Source organism: Terrapene carolina, unplaced genomic scaffold (assembly GCF_002925995.2).
Source record: "Terrapene carolina triunguis isolate 2854851 unplaced genomic scaffold, T_m_triunguis-2.0 Scaffold236, whole genome shotgun sequence".
Taxonomy (NCBI): Eukaryota; Metazoa; Chordata; order Testudines; family Emydidae; genus Terrapene; species Terrapene triunguis.
This window is the reverse complement of record NW_020664587.1, coordinates 15,961,713-15,977,554: the sequence shown is the minus strand read 5'-3', so window position 1 is coordinate 15,977,554 and position 15,842 is coordinate 15,961,713. Positions and strand designations below refer to the sequence as shown.

The following is a 15,842-nucleotide window of genomic DNA, read 5'->3' as shown; positions in this document are numbered from 1 at the left end:
TAAAATCTTCCAATGGATACATAGATAAAGTTGACTTAGCCTACGTGGCATCACTTCAGCTTCCTGACGCAGCTTATCAGGAACGCCTGGGACGCTGCAAATACCAAGCTCACGTCCTCTGAGCCTTCACTGCCCTGCACCTTGTGCCCTGATCTGCACCAGTGCAAAGTGGGTGTACATTGCTAGCAGAGCAGAATCCACCCATTCTGCACTGATATAAGTCACTGCACACAGTGTAGGTCCAGCCCCGAGTTTGCACAGATGAGCAGTGTCTTCTGTTCAGGCTTTTCTAGCATGCCCATCCCCATGGACCGTGAGTGCTGGGCGGGTTTATATCCTGGCACACTGGGAACCTTCAGACCTACCTACTCCAAACTGAGTACTTGCCACAACAGCCTGAGTCCCTTTTATTCATGGCCTTTAAGGGACTCCAGGCTTCCTTGTCTCCCTAACCATGTTCCCTTTTCTCCACAGGAAGACTAGCCGTGAAGCCAGGATGCTCTCCGAAGCTGTCTCATTGCTGCTGCTTGTGGCTGGCATCCGCTCGGTGTCCGGAGGAGGCGCTGGAGGCGGATACGCTCAAGTGAAATACATGCAGCCCATGGTGAAAGGGCCCCTGGGGCCCCCATTCCGGGAAGGCAAAGGGCAGTATCTCGGTAAGGGGCACTTTTCTGCACAAGGTGCTCGGCCTTTTTTAAAGGGAGCCTGGGGTGGAAGGTTTGATTTGGGGATGTGACGAACAGCAGAAATGGTAACGCTGTCCTGGCAGCCTGTAGGATCTGGAGACCTGCAGCTGCTCGAATGGGGTGAAAATTCACCCCCTGTGTAATGCTCCCAGTTATTGCTGGAGCATAAGTTTAAGGTTTGTTGTTGGTCCGTGAAGACCGGCAGATGGAAGTGCGACATGTCAGTAATTCAGCATTTTATAGCATCTGCTACACCCATGGATGTGCCAGTGGGACCCTCACCATGCCCCTCTCTGCATAAACACATGCAGGCCAAAGGAGGAATGAATCAAAACCAGGGGAGCCCCTCCAGAAGGCAGAGTGGGCGGTACCTGCTGGGGGGCTGAGTGGTGGGGGCCAGGAAGGAGTCAGTAGCTTTGTGCATTTCAGTTCAGTCCGTCTTGTGAGCAGGGCTGGAGTCGGGCAGGAGCAGGGACCAGACAAGGCTCCTCAGGGGCGATGGTTTGTTACTTTGTTGCGTTACCAAATTAAGGCAAATGTCGCCCTCAGACCATCAGCCTCATCCCTACTCATTTGTCATCTGTTCTGTCTGGTCCTTGGGCTCAGGAGCCATGGCAGAGCCTTGCCCTCTGCTAATCTCTGGGCCCGGGCTTGAAATCTAGCCAAGCCGCTGCACTGTCAGAGCAGTCGCATTTGGAGATCACGGTTACGTGATTCTGCAGGATGCAGAATTGTACTGACCTGGCAGAATGGGGCCTGGTGGTAAGAACGGGCTTAGTGGCCTTTTGGAAGGAGCATGCCATAACCAGGGAGACTTCATAGTAACATGGGTGACATGGGCACACCCACCATCCTGGCAAATAACATGGACTAAAGGGGTGCAGGGGGGGGGTGGATTAAGGTAACATGTGGACCAAATCCATCTGTGGGGTCCCCATTAACGTGGAGAACCCCTGCCTAGGTTTCATCCTCCTCGCTCAATATAAATCAGACCCCGCCCCCAGCCAGACCAGTCCAGTCCACCCTGGACAAACTGGCGCTTCGGCCACAGTCTAACCCACCCCCCGCCCTGCCCATCCAGAATGTTAAGTCCGGATCCCTAGGATCTGCTGTTAATCATCTTCTGAGTGGATGCTTTGCTCCCTGAGTCATTGCCCCTTACACAGCCATCACTTCCCCCTTAATAGTATTATTTATTTATCTGACGGTAGTGCCTGGGACCGACCGAGATCAGGGCCCCACTGTGCAAGGTGCTGTACTAACACAGAGTAATAGACAGTCCCCACCCCAAAGACCCTTCAGTCTTGCTCTACTCCCCATCCCCACTGCGCTGGCAGAGCCACCTGAAATGCCAGCTCCGTGACAGACCGTGACTCGCTGTTTGCCTGCAGGGTGCCTGGTGGGCAGTAGCAGCGTTGCCTGTGGGGCAGACAGGGGTACCGGGGTGGGGAGGAGGTGCGAAGCTCTGCTAGGAGAGAAGCCTTTCAGAGATGTTATGGCCAGGAGGGACTTTGCTACTCATCCAGTCTGAGCTCCTGTATAACACAGGTCAGATGTCCTCTGCTGGGAATCCTGCCTCCAGTCCGGCCCATCTCTCAGGGTGGAGCCTGGGCAGCCTCTTTAGAGAGCCAGCCTGTCTTGATTTAAAGACTCCAAGTGACATCGATGTGGAGAGCTGCAGGTTCTTCGTGTGATGGGATCCACAGCACTTGGCCTCCGCTTTGCATCTAAGTGCCGTGAACAACTTTCCTGGGGCTCGGTCCATCGAAGACAACCCCAGCTAGTTCTGGGCTCCCTCGCCCCTTCCCTTTCTGTCCCTGTTTCCACATCTGCCCACACACTGACCTTCTGCCCCCATAACCAGCGTGCGTCCTCCAACAGCGAGTTCCGTGGCTCGCGGCCAGGCATCCCATTGGCTGCCGGAGCGTGGGGAATCTCCCCCAGGAGCAGGGCTGCATGGGACCCATTTTTCACCATGATTTTCACAAGTGGGTATTTATTCTTGCCAGCAGCTTCCTGCGAATCCCCCTTTTGGCTTGTCCCCCGTTCAGTGATGGTGTCAGAACAGAGCGTTTCCACGGGAACGGAAGAGCTGCCAGAATGGATCAGGCTCCGTGGTCTATCTCGCCCACTATCTCGTCTCCAAGCATGGTCAGCACCTGCTACTTCAGAGGGACGTGCAAGAAACGGAAACCCTGCAGATATGGGTTAACTTGCCCCCAGGGGACGTGTCCTCCTGGCCTCCATTGATTAGAATTTGGCTCATGCCCAAAGAAGGCGAGTTTAGCTCCTTTTCCCAGCTTTTTCCTGGCTTCTGGGCCATTTACACAGAGCTAGCAGTGCCTGCAGTGCTAACCACATCCCCCAGTATGGAGCAGGTCCCCCAGACTTGTCATCCACTCACCCCATGTCCTGGCCCACCTTTCCATCCTCCCCCTCTTTTTGCATATGGTCGTTTACGTGAAGATGTTCCTGTTCTCGAAGCCTCTCCGTGCCCATAAAACGAGTCCAAATCTCTAGCAGATGCTGCAGCCGGTTCCCTGGAGCGGGATTTGTGATGGATACAGAACATCTTCACACGCAGCTCACACTCGTCTCTCGCTTCTCTCACCTGCTCTGCCCATGTGCAGTGCCCCTCCGGCTGGGGCTGGGGAGTTGCAGATAGCTGAATTGGGGAAAGTTTCTCCAAAGAGGGAAGTTACCTGTTTCTGTGTGTGTGTCCCCCACCCGACCTTTACATGGGCCTTTCTGAATTCCCTCTCCCCACAGCTTGTGGGTGCCTGTAGCTGTCTGCAGCCCCTTTCCCAGCTGTGCTCTTTTTCCAGTGTGGTTCTTGAGAAGGAAGAAGCCAGGAGACACGCCAAGATAAACACAGACGCACAGATGGCCTTTGGCGGGGCAGCTGGTATCCCAGCATGGGTTATGCAGTACCACAGCCCAGCGCATTAACCCTCTCCTGCCCGCATTCCTGTGGGAGTCAATTCGCATACGTGGAGGCTACATGGGTAAATAGTAAATGGGTTTACTGGGGGGGGGAACAACTGCTTTCTCAGCGGCAAGGGCTGCTGGAATTGTGGGAATGTTCTTGAGAAAACTGCCTGTGTTGGTAGGAATGGGGAGAGGGAGCCATACCACAGCGTCTGAGAGGCAGGGTCGGACTGGGAGTCAGGAGACATGAGTTCAAGTCCCAGCTCTGACGCTGCCCTGCTGGGTGGCCTGGGACAAGTTACTTTGCCTCTGTTTCCCCCTCTCTTGCTTTCCCTAAAGGGACTTGTCCTTTAAACACCTAGAGGGTCACGTGACCACAGCTCTACTCTCGATTGGCCTGCCCACATTCGTTAGGACAAAGATGGGAGCATCCCGAGCACACAGCAGTTTATATATTTACTGAATCAGAGCCCCAGGTGGCTGGTGCTCAGCTCGACGGCTCCCAGCTGCTGGTCTTTCCTTCTCCTTTGGATCCCTTCCTACTCTGTACTCATCAGGGGCTTTGGAGATTGAATCTGACACCTGCCCGGGCCAGTATGGCCGTGAAGCGGCCCAGCCGCACCCTGGCCAGGCTCTGGTCTCGGGAGCTGGTTCAGACCCGGAGTAACCCTGAGACAATCTGGATTTATACCAGAGAAACTGAGATCAGAATCCCTTCCCCCACCCCACCCCACCCCGGACGCGCTCTCATGCTGAACGTTCCCAGCCAGGTTTCCAATCCTTCGCCTGTTTTGGTTTCCCACCCGCCAGGAGGGAAGAAGCCTGCGGGTGCTAGTCCTGACAGATCCAGCGAACCGAAACGCCGCGCGCGGGAGAAAGCGTTCTCCTCCCTTCAAAGAGCAGGAGGCGAGAAGCCCCCACGCATGTTAAATCCATCTCTGCAAAGCGACACGTGCTGGTCAGTGGGGCAAGGATGCCGACGGAGCTGAGCTCATTGCTTTGTGTGATCAGCCGTTCAGAAAACCACCCGCCACCCCGCCGCTTTGTCATAAGTGTCTGACCTGCTCCAAGCATTCCCCTCCCTCTCGCTCACCTCCATTTCTATCACCCTCCCTTCTGCTAGATCCGAAACACAGGGGCATGGAATCCTTCAACCAGAAGGACTAGGGGACAGAAGCCTGACGGTCAGTGTGTTTTGTGTGTGTTAGTTAAATGTCCTTAGAGGAATGGCTTTGCCCACATGTTGGTCTCTATAAACAGTGATTGTTTTTAGTAAAAGGAGGTTTTTCTACACTCCGTGTTGGATACCAAACAAGGGCCAACGCATTACTTGGCTCACTGAGCCACTGACGTAATCAACTTTGCTACAAAGCTGTCCTCTATCACTTGAGCCAAAAGAGTAACTCCATTAGCTGGCAGCAGTATTAGGGCTGTTGTCCTCTTGTGGACCAGCCATCAAGAGGGACATGCCACACTTTGCCAGTGTAAAAAAACGAGGCGTCCTCGTGGTACCTTAGAGACTAACACATTTATTTGGGCATAAGCTTTCATGGGCTAGAACCCACTTCATCAGATGTGTTTCCCTTACACTGCGCATCAGGTCTCATGAGAGAAATCTTTTCACTACCTCTGCCATTCCTCAGAGCTGGACTAAGCTGTAATGTGTCAGCCGGGGGGAGCCTGGTGTGGGAACATTCACAAGTTTAATTACATCAAGCTGTCTGTCATCGTAAAATGGTAATAATGATACTGTCTCCAGTGTAAAGTGCTGTGAGATTTACTGATGAAAAGTGCTAATAAGTATTATTATTACTGATTAGGAGCTCCAGATTTGGCCCATTGTGAGATCATTCAATGAAAGGAACTAGAGAAGTGGAAATTAATTGTTATTATTGATGATTATTTTCCCAGCCCAGTTGCTGCAGTAGGTTCAAATTACAGCCCTTGAAAAATGCAGCTGCTTGTTACAAACACCCAGCCAGGGAGAGAAATTTCAGATGATTTAGTGACAGTGACATGGGTGACTAAGAATTGCTTCTGCCACCCTGAACTCACGGCTGATGAAGTTCTGCAGCAGCACCAATCCCAGGGTAGAGCAGGGATTTCCAGGCTGCCTGTCACAGTTAAACAGCTGACGTTCTCCGGCAGCGCAGCAGCTGGAGAGGAAGGGGCAAGGAAGCCTCGCTGAGCTCACATACTGACCTCCCTTAGCCAAGAGAGACCTCGCCGGTAGTGCTGTGTAACCCAACTGGCAGAGAGCACAGGGATCCGAGGAGAATGCCCAGTGGGCCGGTGCTCTCTGGGCCGGGTCTCCTTGGAATTAGGTTGTGGGAACGCGGCGTATGAACATTCTCCAGCTTAATTACCTCAGTCTGACTGTCATGTTAGGTACTTCTCTGGCCTCCCTTTCCACAGCATCTGAGCACCTTGCCAGCTTTCCTGGGTTTATCGTCACCGCCCCCCACCGGGAGGCAGGGCAGGACTGTTACTGCCATGGTACAGATGGGAAACTGAGGCACAAAGAGACTAAGTGGCTTGCCCAAGGTCAGAGAGTCAGTCTGTGGCAGAGCTGGGCATTGGCCTCACCTCTCCCCAGTCCCAGGCTAACCATCTTCTCTCTAAAGGGAGGAAGTTTCCGGTAAATCCCTCACCTGGGTACAGCAGCAGCTAGAGGAGGTCACAGGTGACTAACCAGAGCACTTGGGTGGCAGGAATCCTTGGGCCAGATCCTCAAGTGGTGTAAATTGTCCACCTGAGGATCTACCCCGGTTTACATTACCGCATTGTGGCAACCCCGCGCCCTTCATTGCGAAGTCCCTGAGGAACGACGCTGGACTCTCTCCTGGCACAGGTGCCGTGGCCTGGAGGCTGCCGTTGTGCGTTTTAGCAATAACCCTGGTTTGGCTCGGACTCCTGGAGCATGTCTCCTCTGGAGGGAGCCGGGGACAGCCCGAGACGCTGCCTTAGAACGCAGAGCCTGGTTCGTTAGCCATGGATGATGGAAACACCCAGCGCTGCAGTAAGGAGCCGTGCCCTGTGGAGCATTGCAAATCTAGGCCCCGATCCTGCAGTCCACCAGCTGGAGATCTGGCCCACAGTCTCTAGGTTAGGTCCAGGCAGCCTTCAAACCTTGCTCCTAACATTCCCACCCTAAGCAGAGACTCTTGCACCGGGGAGGTGTCAGTCGTCAGAGCACCTCCCATGAAATGCCTTGTTGGGTCGGGAGGACCAGGCTCCGCACTGAGGCTCCAAGAGCAGCCAAAGAATTGCTCCCCTGTCCTCCTCCTAACCCCAAACGCTGTGGTTTCAACCAGCCTGTTCCCAGGGCCCTGCCATGACAGCGGAGGTGCTGGTTCTCCACACACAACGCCGCTGGGGCCATGCAGTGTGAGCTGGCGCGCTGCCCTCTGCCCTGGAGCCAGTCCTCGCTGTGCACATTGGGACCACCCCCCAGCTCCTTGCCCAACCCCTCAGCGATGCATAGGGCTGAGGAGCCATTGGGTGGCAAAACCGCAGCAGCCGACACGCACGGGAGAGGGGGCGGTTTCCTGCAAGCAAAGAGGCAAAGGCCATCGCCCTTCCCGGTTGTTATTTGGATCACCGCCCCCCCCTCCCCCCCGGAAACAAACTGTCCCTCCCGGCTCCACTGGCTCCTCAATGCCAGGATAACCGGGGAGCCCCGCTGGAGGAGAGCAGCGGGGGGCAGTTTATTGGAGGAACGGAGGTGCCAGTGGAGCAGTGGGGGCTGACTGGATAACAAGCCTTCCCAAGTCCAGGCTGCAGCAGGACAGTCCGGAGTCACGTCGAGCAGCGGCTGCTCAAGAAGAGCCAGGACACCAAAAGCCTCTCGGTGGGGCTAATGCAGCAGAGCCCTTCCTTTCCCTTGCAGGGCTGCAGGCCAAACGTGCTCCATTTCCAAACCAAGCTATGGTCTGTCTGCTGGCACTGCCACCTGGCCCTGGGATCGAAGAGTCCAGCACCTTTGCACCTCGTCCCTCCAGGCTGGGCAACAAGTGGGCGGAGAGCTGAGCCTTCTCCTGAGGACGGGAGAGGCAGAGCCATGACCGCTCGCCCGCCTGCCGCTGCATGGCATTCCAACGTGTTGGATTCGAGCTCGTTAATTACTATTGTGGGAGCAGCTGCAGGGTGCTGGGCACTGTACAGACACGTAACAGAGACGGTCCCCGTCCCAAGAGCCTCTCGAACGAGAGACAACAGCCGGAAGCAGCGAACAGATGGGGGAGCACGAAGAACGAATGAGTCTACGCTGGTCCCTGCACCCCAGCCATGTTCACTGACCCGACTGAGCCAAAGCCTCACATGGAGCAGACACAGTGACTAAGGAGGGGCCGTTTACACATAGTCATTTTTCTAACCTGATCTGGATTTGGAGCAGCTGCTCTTCGTGGCGAGTTGTTGGGTTTGTCATGATAGTTGCCTTGACCTGGGGCTGGATTGGCTTCTCTGGCATACCCTGGCCGGAGCAGACTCCTCCTGGCCAGCGCACACTGGTCTCGTTTGCAGCCGTGTAAATCTGGAGTGAGTCCACTGACCTCAGTGAAGTGACTCCGGATTTGACACCCGTGTAACTGGGAGCGGAGTCCTGACCCTCATGCTGGAAATTAACATGCGGTGGAGTGTGCCCAGGAAACTGAAGCACGCCGCAGGCTTTGGCGGGGCCGGACTGCTGGACATGGCAGAAGTGGTTATGATCGGATGGGCAGCCCTAAGTACAAATGATGATTCAATCCCTCCTTGGTGCAGCCAGGGCCCGTGCCAGGAGCTCTTTATCTGCGCAGTGTCGGCAGCGGATCACAGAAGTACCTGAGCTCATAAATACAGTCGCAGACAACACAATGCAGCGGCCCAGTGCTGAAACATTAGCTACCTGCTGAAAGCTGGATTGCAGGCTCATTCCAGCTGGGGAAAACCTCTGGAGCCTGCTCCACTCAGTCAGCTCAGGGCTGGACCCTCCAGCCTGGCGGGAGTGTTGGCTCCAGGAGGAATAACGTCTCGAGGGGGTTGCAGGCGGCTGCAGAAGGCCAGCTTGCTAGTACCTGATTTACGAGGAATCTGAATGGCTAATCAAGAGCTTAGATCAGCACATGCGGCCGGGGAAAAAACACAGCAAAAGCTGGAGTTGAAGTGAGTTAAGCTCTCCGCCCTCTCCAGCTGCTGGGAGTCTGTTCTCTGAATCCCAGCCAGAGACAGAAACTCCACAGGCAGCCTCACCAAAAAGAAACGTTTTAGCTGCCGATGGGACTGGAGTCAAATATCTCTTTGCTGTTTTTTTCCTACATACTCTAGCCATAGACAAGACAGAGTTGTTATTGGTGGTAGTACCTACAGCGCTAGGAGCTGCATGAATGTAGGTAGACCAAGGGTGGGTGGGGAAACTGAGGCATGACGGGGGAGGAGATGACTTGCCCAAGGTCACACATCAAGCCAGTGGCAGCGTAAGGGATAGAACCTACATCTCCTGCATCCCAGGCCAAGGCGCTCTCCACTGGATGACACTGCTGCTCTGAGGGATCAGGTGACAGACAGTCCTCTGAGCTCACCTAACTGGCCATCCTAGCATGAGCTTCGTAAGAGCGAGAGCAGAGTAGGGCAAGCAAGAACGGCTGTGAAGGCCCAGGAGAGGCCAGAGGCTGCGTCAGTCCCAGTGGGTGTTGAGAGAAGGTGGGACTCTGTCAAGGAGAGTGGTATATGGCTGCAGCGTCACTGTAATAAAGGCAGATGCCCTGGTGAGGGGCACGTTCCCCAGCAGCGTAAGTAACACATACAGGATTTGCTGGTGCTTTGGTAATTCCTGCTTTCTGTAACACACACAAGGGGGAAAATGGTCCTCTAGCTCCTGGCAGAGGGTTATTTATGGACCCTACTGCCCCTAATCCAGCCAATACTCCACTTATTTAATAAAACCAAGGTGACAATCTAGTGGTCAGAGGTTGGCACTGGGAGTCAGGATGCCTGGGTCCTGTTCCCATGCTGACACTGACCCTGTGTGTGGCTGAGGGTGGCACTCGACCGCACCATGCCCCGATTTCCCCAGTTGTTGAAAAGGGGGACAATAACACCGTGGTACCTCACAGGGGGAGGGTTCTGGGCTTTCAGGAATCCAGTGCTTGGAGCTCATAACCTGGCTCGGCAGTGGGGGCGGGGGGGGGCAGTACATGGAACTTGTGAGAACAGGACAAGGGCGCAGTGTGCACGGGACCAGAAAACGAGGCCGCGAGAGACTCCGCAAACCTGCGAGCTCTTCGGCTAGGGACCGTCTTTCTGGTCTGTTTGCACAGCGGCCTAGCTCAGCGGCGTCCCGGGCCATGGCTGGGGCTAGCAGCTGCTAGGGCAACGCAAAGACCAACTAATAAGGCGATGAAGTACCTCCTAGCCCCGAAGTGAAAGAAGGGACCTGGCTGCCTTCCTCATTAGTCTTTGGTGGGCACAGCGAAAGCTGCATCTGGGTTTGTCCGACTGCACACGCCTGGCCTCTGCCTCGCCTGCTCTGATGTCACCGGACTCCAGGGTCCGAGGAGGCCGTTTTGCTCTGCTTGGCATTGCAGACCGCACGTCCCTGTTCTCCGCAGAGTGTTGTAGTGGCAGCAGCAGCCTTGAGGTGAGGATGGAGAGGGGGGTTGCTAGCCCCAGAGGGCCCAGCCAAGCCAAGGAGCAGGAGCTCTCAAGACCCCCGTCTCCCCGGTACACGGGCTCTTCCTGCCCTGCTGCCTGTAGCTTTACAAAACTCTCACCAAAGCTGCTTTCAAAGTACCCCAAGCTTTGTGTGTGGCTCTTTCCACCCAGGAGGGGGCAGGAAATGGGCATAACGAAGCATCACTTCGTTCAGCCAGGCCACATTTGAGAATATTTATTAAAAACTCAGGGGTTGCTCTGATAAGTCCGCAAAGGGGAGCTGGCTGCGGGGGGGGCACGCATTGGACAGCTGGGGAAGAGCTCACACAGCTGGGAGAGGTCAGGAATTTGCATAGTTGGGAAGGGGCAGGGGCAAGTTACCTACCGCGTCACACAACACAAGAACCAGGGGCCACCCAATGAAATTAACAAGCAGCAGGTTTAAAACAAACAAAAGGAAGTATTTCTTCACACAACGCACAGTCAACCTGTGGAACTCCGTGCCAGAGGATGTTGTGAAGGCCAAAAGTATGACTGGGTTAACAAACGCATTAGCCATTGATGGACCTATCCGCTATGAATTTATCTAGTAGCCAAGGTGGTCAGGGATGCAACTGCATGCTGTGGGTGTCCCTAAATCTCTGACAGACAGATGCTGGGACTGGACGGCAGGGGATGGATCACTCGGTAATTGCCCTGTTCTGTTCGTTCCCTCTGAAGCATCTGGCACTGGCCACTGTCCGAGACTGGACACGGGGCTAGCTGGACCACTGGTCTGACCCAGTATGGCCGTTCTTATGAAAGGGGAGGAGTTTGCATTGCTGGGCGGGGTCAGGGTAGGACACAACACAGCCCTGGACCAACGAAGTCCCTCTTTTTATGACACCAGCGTACAAAGGGGAGGAGCCTCCATCCTTTTCTGTCCTTGGGAAAGCTCCCGGGCCGGGACCTTTCCCACTGGGATCTGCTGGCGACTCCAACTGCTTGTGGAGGGAGCTGGCGGAAGGAGCTGGAAGGGGACGGCTAGCCCCCATCGTCTCCTCTCGCCCCACCTTTTAGCCCCGGTGGGTGCCGGTAGGATTTGAGGCTTCCGCGTGGCAGCTGCTTTCCTGCTGGACACTGACTGTCAGAGCTGCAGCATAAACCACATGCCAGCGCAGCCTCCTGGTTCAAAGGCTGCCGAGTCAGCCAGGTGTGCGCCAAACCCACACCCTGAACTGGCAGCTCGCCCCTGGGTCTGCGGCACCCGCGGTTCGAGGCCTTGGGACATGGCAAAATGCATCCTGTGGTTTTACCGTGTCATGCCTGGGGGGTGCTGCCCCCGCTTTGCTTTGAAGGAAGAGTTGTATTAGTATGTGTGTTATGGAGGGCTCGGTTCAGCTGCGTGTTCACACAGCAAGAGACAGTCCCTGCGTTGGCGAGCATACGGTCACAGTAGGGAAGGGACCCAGAGAGGAAGGGACTGGCCACAAGTGGGGCCAGAACCCAGGTTGCCTGATTCTTAGTCCAGTGCCCGCTCCACTAGAGCACATGTGCACAGCTGGAGCATGCTAGCCTCTGCCGGCAGGTTCAGACAGCGGGATCCAAACCATGGCTCAAAGGGGAGGCTGCTCCCCCTGCCCTCCCAGCTCCAGCGCCACGGCATAGTGCAGCACGAGACGGCGCCTGCGCCGGGCGCCACACATGCTGACTGGCCTTGGCACTTCAAGCCTCCCACCAGTGGCTCAGAGTGGGCCTGAAATGACCCCACCTGTGGGTGCCACCTGCCCGCTGGTGACGCCTGCCAGGGGACCATCGTTTCCTCTGCTTAGATTGTAAGCTCTCCAAGGCAGGCACTGTCTCTGACCACGTGTCCGTAAGGGGCCCTGAGCGTGGGTAGACCGTGGTGGCTCAGTCATTGTCAGCTGGGCTGTGGCTACGCGCTCTCGTGCCCTTTCCCCCCCCAGCTTTCTTCCCTGAACCCAGTGTTAGACATGCTGCTCGACCAGGCCCTCTGGCTCCTCGGTAGAGCTTAGCGACTGACAGAGGTTTTGGCTCTCGCAGCTCCAAACAAAAGACAAAAAAATGGGGTTGGGTCAAATGAAAGGTTTTATTTCATTTCCAGCATTTTACCCTTTTTGCTTTCGATTAAAAAAAAAAAAAAAAAAACTGACTTTGGTTCCGGTTTCACGCGTCACTTTCCCCTCGGGGGGGGCACCCAAAGGGTGTGGCAGGGAACCACGCCACTCACCGCTCCAACTCTGGCACTAGTCAGTCAGTGAGAGCTGGCGGGGTCCGGCACCGCTGCTGGCCCGTTCGGACTGTCGCGTCCACCCGGTTTGGCTGGCGGCGATGCCCCTGCTGGCACCCCCTCTCCCAAGGCTCAGCGTCACCTCGCCCTGCAGTTGCACTGCTGCATGGGAGGCTGTGTTGGGGGGGGAAGGCTGGTTTGGGATAAAGAAGGAATCAGGATTCCTGAGGCCTATCTCTGGCGGTGCCATGGGCAAGTCACTGCCCCACTCAGCGCCCAGTTCCCCCGGTCTGTAGAAAGGCAACGCTGTGGCAGGGCCTGGAACGCCCCCCGGTTAAAGCGCTTGATGCGTCGCCAGGGGAGGATCCTGCGGCAGCTCCAGACGGTCCCTGTGTGCAATTGACCCTGAAGGGCTGTCAGGAGAGAGGGGTTAAAAATGAGCCTCGCAGGATGGGTTTCAGGGCTAAGCCAAGACCTGAGTGGCCGGGGAGACTGAGCGATTGCAGGCTGGGTTCCTAGCTTGCTGGTGCCACCTAGTGAACATGTCAGGAGTTACCTTTCTAAAAAGCCGAGTTGCTTTTCTAAATTGCAAAGGGGGAAAAAAACAAACATTTTGCTCCCTGACTGTTAATTAATACCCCAATCATAGAATATCAGGGTTGGAAGGGACCTCAAGAGGTCATCTAGTCCAACCCCCTGCTCAAAGCAGGACCAATTCCCAACTAAATCATCCCAGCCAGGGCTTTGTCAAGCCGGGCCTTAAAAACCTCCAAGGAAGGAGACTCCACCACCTCCCTAGGTAACCCATTCAGTGCTTCACCACCCTCCTAGTGAAATAGGGTTTCCTAATATCCAACCTGGACCTCCCCCACTGCAACTTGAGACCATTGCTCCTTGTTCTGTCATCTGCCACCACTGAGAACAGCCGAGCTCCATCCTCTTTGGAACCCCCCTTCAGGTAGTTGAAAGCAGCTATCAAATCCCCCCTCATTCTTCTCTTCTGGAGACTAAACAATCCCAGTTCCCTCAGCCAAGGGGAGTGAGGCCTCTTTCCTGGGGAGCTGGTGTAAGTGAAAGCCTGATCCCCAAGGACGAGGCTCGACGGTACACCCCTGCCCCCCCAAATCTAGCTGAATGGATAATTATACTTTATGAGTCTCCGTGGTGATTCCAGCTGTTGCCCTGCACCTCCCCCTGGCACAGGAAATTTGATTCTGTTCAGGTCATTCAGCTTCCTCCTGGTTCGAGCCGTCCCGAGGCGCACATTACAATGCAAGCCCAGCGAGCCATAGCACCAGAGGACGTAGTTCTCACAACCAAGGCCAGAGCCTCAAAGGTATTTGGGCACCTAAATCCCTGTGAGGATCTGGGCCGGTCTGTCTAGCCCCAGACGTATCTCTAGCTCGGTTTTTATAACCTGCTTAGCACTGTGCCCGTCTGCATTGGTATCAGCTTCGCCAACACCGCTCTCCAGAGATGCTGTGTTGTCTCCGAGACCTGAGCCAGGTGGGTGGCACTAAAAACCGTTAAAATGTTAACTACTGGTGCGATTTAAAAAAAAATACATTTTAAAAACAGGAAAAGGGAACTTTAAAAACACAGCTATGCATCAGGACAGATCGCGGTGGTCTCTTTAGTGCGGTGCAGGGTTTACTTACGGGGCGCCAGGCTGGACTTTGCCTTCTGCTCCTTTGGGTCTGCTCCAAACCTTTCCCATTATTATAGGGCAAAAGTGAGCAACAGTCATGGGTATTAAATACACACAAGGGCCCTGTATTAATGGCTTCAGAGCCCACCACAGCCTGCTAATGCGGATAGCTGGGCATTAGAAGGTTACCTAGAGTGCAGGAGAAAAGAGAATTGCCCTGGGACCTTGTATTGTAGCGGAATAGGGTTGCGCCTATTTAAATAGTTTGTGAGCCCTCTAGTGGTGCTCACTGTGGGCTGTGGTTTAGACGCCATCAGCCAGAACAGCAGGATGTATTATTCACCTAGACCTTGCATGTTTGTGTAGAGCGCGTAAGCAGGGTTATCTGGAACCCAACTATCCCCGCGGGATTTCTTCATAGCCTTTTTGTTGTGCGAATGACAAAATACCACTCAGACCTATTGGTCTCATTTAAATCTGGTTCTCCCCCCTTCAGTTAAGTTCCCCAGCTGCTGCAGGGTCCCTAAATGCCCAGACTCTCTCTGGTGCTCTTGCACCAATGGGATTTAATGGGAAGTGAGCAGTCAAACTGCTTCACCCCCAAAAAGACTCCTTATCCTTTCATGTCAGTAAAATGCTGCCCCAAGCTTGGCTAGGAGAGTATCAGCTTCCTTTTTATTTTCTTTGGGGATCATGTTTGCCATAGAAATCTGTGCCTGAAGCCCGCTGGTGTCTCGAAGAGATGCTGAGCTCAGTGCGTACTGCCCCAAGCAGCATACTGCGCTTGGGAAAGAGAGAGCAGCCCATGAGTGACTGGGGACCAGATTTACATGTTAGCTGGTGTCAGTGATTTCTCCCCCTCGTCTGGGTCTTGGCCTCATGTTACAACAGACAAATGTTGCTCCTGGCCCCTCAAAGAGCCATGAATACAGGGACCCCTTGCAACCTGTTGGCAATGGTTGACAAACCATGCGCAGGTCCAGTGGTTAGAGTAGGGGAACTGGCTGCCTTGTTTTCATTCCAGGCTCTGACTCCAACTCACTTTGTGATCCTGGGCACGTGCGCAGCTTTGGGCACTTAAATCTGTCTCTGCCTCGGTTTCCCCATCTGTCAAATGGGGTAATGATACTTACCCACCTGACACAGAGGGTTAAGAGACGTAGCTAAATCAGCATTTGCTCAGCACCTGGTGATCCTTGGAAGGTGGAGGTCAGAGTTCAGACATGATTAGCAGGGGCAGCTGGCTGAGGAACAGACTTTAACAGCGCTAACAGCCCGATTTTTAAAAGTAGCCGCAGATAGTGATATTTTCAAAAGCACCGACGCACCTAACGCCCATTGGAGTCACTAGGGGTTAGGCCTCTAAACACCTTTAAAAAGCTGGCCCTCCCTGGTAGTGTTTGGCTATGTGATGCCACTGCGCTCTGTGGCGATGTGCAAACCAAGGGGGCAGAGTTATGGTATAGGGGTGGGTCAAGGGGCCTTTCCCACCTTCACGCACAGCCCTCGCCAAGTGTGTGGTCAGTGCTTAAAAATAAACACAGCTGATGAACATGAATGATTAATGAATGAACTAATTAATCAGTAGGGTGACCAGCTGTCCCGATTTTATAGGGACAGTCCCGATTTTTGGGTCTTTTTCTTATATAGGCTCCTATTACCCCCCACCCCGTCCTGATTTTTCACATTTGCTGTCTGGTCACCATATTAATCAGTG

At 54.6% G+C, this 15,842-nt stretch overlaps 1 protein-coding gene across 6 annotated transcripts in view; it reads left to right on the top strand.

Annotated features, from left to right (window-relative positions):
- Positions 1-15,842, top strand: part of COL8A2 (collagen type VIII alpha 2 chain) — a 143,683-nt gene that overhangs the window by 114,764 nt on the left and 13,077 nt on the right. For all 6 annotated transcript variants that reach the window (XM_024202913.1, XM_024202911.2, XM_029912663.1 and 3 more), the window contains one exon: positions 475-656. In XM_024202913.1, the coding sequence (XP_024058681.1) occupies positions 497-656 (160 nt within the window). In that variant the 5' untranslated portion in view covers positions 475-496. The remainder of the gene's footprint in view (positions 1-474; positions 657-15,842) is intronic.